The sequence below is a fragment of the Egretta garzetta genome, unplaced genomic scaffold, assembly GCF_000687185.1.
Source record: "Egretta garzetta isolate BGI_Z169 unplaced genomic scaffold, ASM68718v1 scaffold1030, whole genome shotgun sequence".
Taxonomy (NCBI): domain Eukaryota; kingdom Metazoa; phylum Chordata; class Aves; order Pelecaniformes; family Ardeidae; genus Egretta; species Egretta garzetta.
This window is the reverse complement of record NW_009258308.1, coordinates 480,038-483,028: the sequence shown is the minus strand read 5'-3', so window position 1 is coordinate 483,028 and position 2,991 is coordinate 480,038. Positions and strand designations below refer to the sequence as shown.

The window sequence follows — 2,991 nt, the reverse complement described above, 5'->3', positions numbered from 1 at the left end:
GAACTTAAACCACTAATAAGACATGCAGGCACGCATGTGCTTGTTCATGAAAGAGCTTAAGCCCTAGCATGTCCCTCCAGCAGGTCAGGGCTTGGGGACATGCAACGGGAGAGCGGGAGCAGCCAACAGGCTGCTGTGGGAGTTATGGGGTCCAGGTTCCTGCAGGTCTGACAGGGGCTGGAGCTTGGTCCTGTAGGACCAGGTGATGCTTTTTGATGTGAAATTAAGGATGACTGAATTGGGCTTTCTGGCCAAAGTCCTGTGATTGGTGATGGCGATTATGGCCACGGTTTGTCCCACAGGTCCTGCTGCAAGCTGGCCTCATCCTGCCAAAGGGTTGGTGTGGAACCAAGGGCTTGGGGATGGAGAGAGTTGATAGGAACCTGCTAAAATCTGGGGAGAGGGTGGATCACCAAATGTGTCTCCTTCACCAGTCATGCTGGCCACCATCTCGTCTATCTTGCTGTGCTGCGGCAAGGTTAAACCCATCCCAGTGTAGCCAGGGCTGCATCATTTCTGGGACAGACACCTCCAGTTCAGCAGCATGGCTGAAAGCCAACTCTTCTTGGGATGATGGGGTCAGAGGAATAGAAAAATACAAAGTTTTGTGCTTTTCAGGGCAAAAAGTGGACAAGGTGGACTTGCTGTCCCCATGGACAGCCCCATAAATAAAGAGCATGGTTCAACCAACTTCAGCCAGACTAGTGCCCAGTAAAGCCAAGGGACTGAGCCTGGTGGGATGGGGCAAACCAGCAAGGTCCTGCTCCTTAGGGCTAATGCTTGGCTGGCTGTGTGCTTATAGCACTTGTCCAGGGGTCCTTGAGAGGAGGAGCTGAAGCTGTTAGGGGGAGCAAGAGGTTTTCATTCAGAATGTGTTTCTACCCCAAAATGTCTTTTTTATTTCTTCTTTTTTTTGGGTAACAGTGAAAATGTCTCCTAAACTCAGGCTCCCCTATCTTCCCCACCATTCCCAGCCCTTCTGGTCTCTCTGGGGGAAATTCAGTCCCATAGCATCACCCTGAAATCACCTCTCCGTTTTCCAACGAGCACTTCTACTGACCTGTTTTAGACTGACAACTCTAATTTTTGCCTCAAACCCACCCGATTCTGTTCCTTTCTTGCAAAGGGAGTCCAGCTTGCTTGGAGGAGTTGCCATTTGGTCAGATGTGTTCCAGCCTAAAAAAACCAAAACACAGCAACAAAAAAGGCTTTTGGGGAATGTATTCAGTCTGGGCTCTGGTGGGTGGGATGTGGCCATGGGGGACAGCATGAAGGCACAAAGCTGTCCTTGCTCTTCTCATCATGGAGGGAGGAGAGCTCTCCCAAGGACCGTCCCTTTCTCTCACTTATCTTCTCCTGGTTGATTTTCAGGGCCGGATATGTTCTGTGACTTCAACGGCAAGAAGTACAGCCCGGGTGAGAGCTGGCACCCCTACCTGGAGCCACAGGGGCTGATGTACTGCATCCGCTGCAGCTGCTCCGAGGCACGTCCACTGCGAGGTGCCGCGGGAGGTGGTGGGGATGCTGCTACATTGGGGCATTGCTTTGGCAGCTTCTAAGCAGATCAATTCAGGTGTCTAATTTGACCAGAGAAGCCCTTTCCAGTCCCATAGGGACATTGGATTAATCTCTTTCCTTTTGAAAAAGCCTCCCATCCCCCTGGGGATGTTGGGTTGACCTTGTGAGAGAGCTGTCTCAATAGCGTTGGTGGGCTGTGGCTGGAGGTGGCTCAGGGCTGCTGTAGGACCATGAGTGGTCTTTGATGATGAGAGATGAGACCATGAGCTGGCTGATGGCGGGATCCAAACCAGGGATAGAGACATCTTTGACTGGGTGAGCTACAACAACACAATCTGTCATGGTAATGGGGCCATCATCCAACATCCTCCTCTTGCAGGCGTGAACATGTAGCTGAACAAACTGTCTTTCTCTCTCTCTCTCTCTCCCCAGAACGCCAACATCAGGTGCTACCGGATCCAGTGCCCAGCTCTGCAGTGTGCCAGCCCTGTCACCGACCCCCAGCAGTGCTGCCCGCGGTGTCTCGGTAGGTGGACATCCCACAGGGAGGTGGTGACAAGGTGGCCATGGTTCTGCAGGGCGTAGCTCAACTGCAGTCACTTGAATGCTCATGCCTGGGGCAGTGCAGTGATGCTGGGTCTGGCCCTGCTCATGGGGTCATGGCAGCAGCGACAGCTCGGGCTGCTTACATTGCTTTTTCCCCCCAAAATGTCATTTTGATGGAAAAGGGCTGTCTACCAGACCGCTTTCTTCAAGTGCCCCCAATCCCAAGAAGCCTTGTAGGGACAAAATGTCAGTTCACAGTTCAGTGGCAAACCAGAAGCTGGCACTTTATTCAGATCAGTTGCCAGCAAAATGTGTTGGACACAGGAAAAAAAAAATTTTGAAGATTTTAAACAAAATTCTTGAATTTTTCCCTCCCCTGGATGGGATGGCCTCCAACATGAGATGGAGTCACATAAAAAGGGCTTCTCCCATGCGCAATTAGCTAAAAATTAAAAATACTTTTTTTTCCTATTTTTTTTTTCCAATTTCTCAAATCATCAATGGTTTTTGACTAGCTTAGCCACAGCTCTGACACAAGACCCCGGGAGGTGAGACTTCCAGTTTCACCTTTGTGCTGAGCTCAGCGTGGTCAGGGCAGCCCCCTTCTCCAAAAGCTTTTGGGCACATAAATCCCCATGGGCCATGCAATGCCCCGGCCACTTCTTCGTGATCACAGAATCACAGAATCGCAAGGGTTGGAAGGGCCCTCTGGAGCTCACCCAGTCCCACCCCCCTGCTCAAGCAGGCTCACCCAGAGCAGGGGGCACAGGACAACGTCCAGGTGGGGGTTGAAGATCTCCAGAGAAGGAGACTCCACAGCCCCCCTGGGCAGCCTGGGCCAGGGCTCGGGCACCCTCACAGTCAACAAGTTCTTCCTCCCGTTCAACTGGAACCTCTTCTGCTTCAGGTTGTGCCCATGGCCCCTTG

General features: G+C 52.0%; 1 protein-coding gene across 1 annotated transcript in view; it reads left to right on the top strand.

Moving 5' to 3' along the window:
• Positions 1–1,371: 1,371 nt before the first annotated feature.
• CHRDL2 (chordin like 2) overlaps positions 1,372–2,991 on the top strand; it is a gene marked incomplete at its 5' end in the record, with an annotated part of 27,016 nt that continues 25,396 nt past the window's right edge. The window contains 2 exons of the mRNA XM_035894488.1: positions 1,372–1,484; positions 1,951–2,044. Of these exons, the coding sequence (XP_035750381.1) occupies positions 1,372–1,484; positions 1,951–2,044 (207 nt within the window). The remainder of the gene's footprint in view (positions 1,485–1,950; positions 2,045–2,991) is intronic.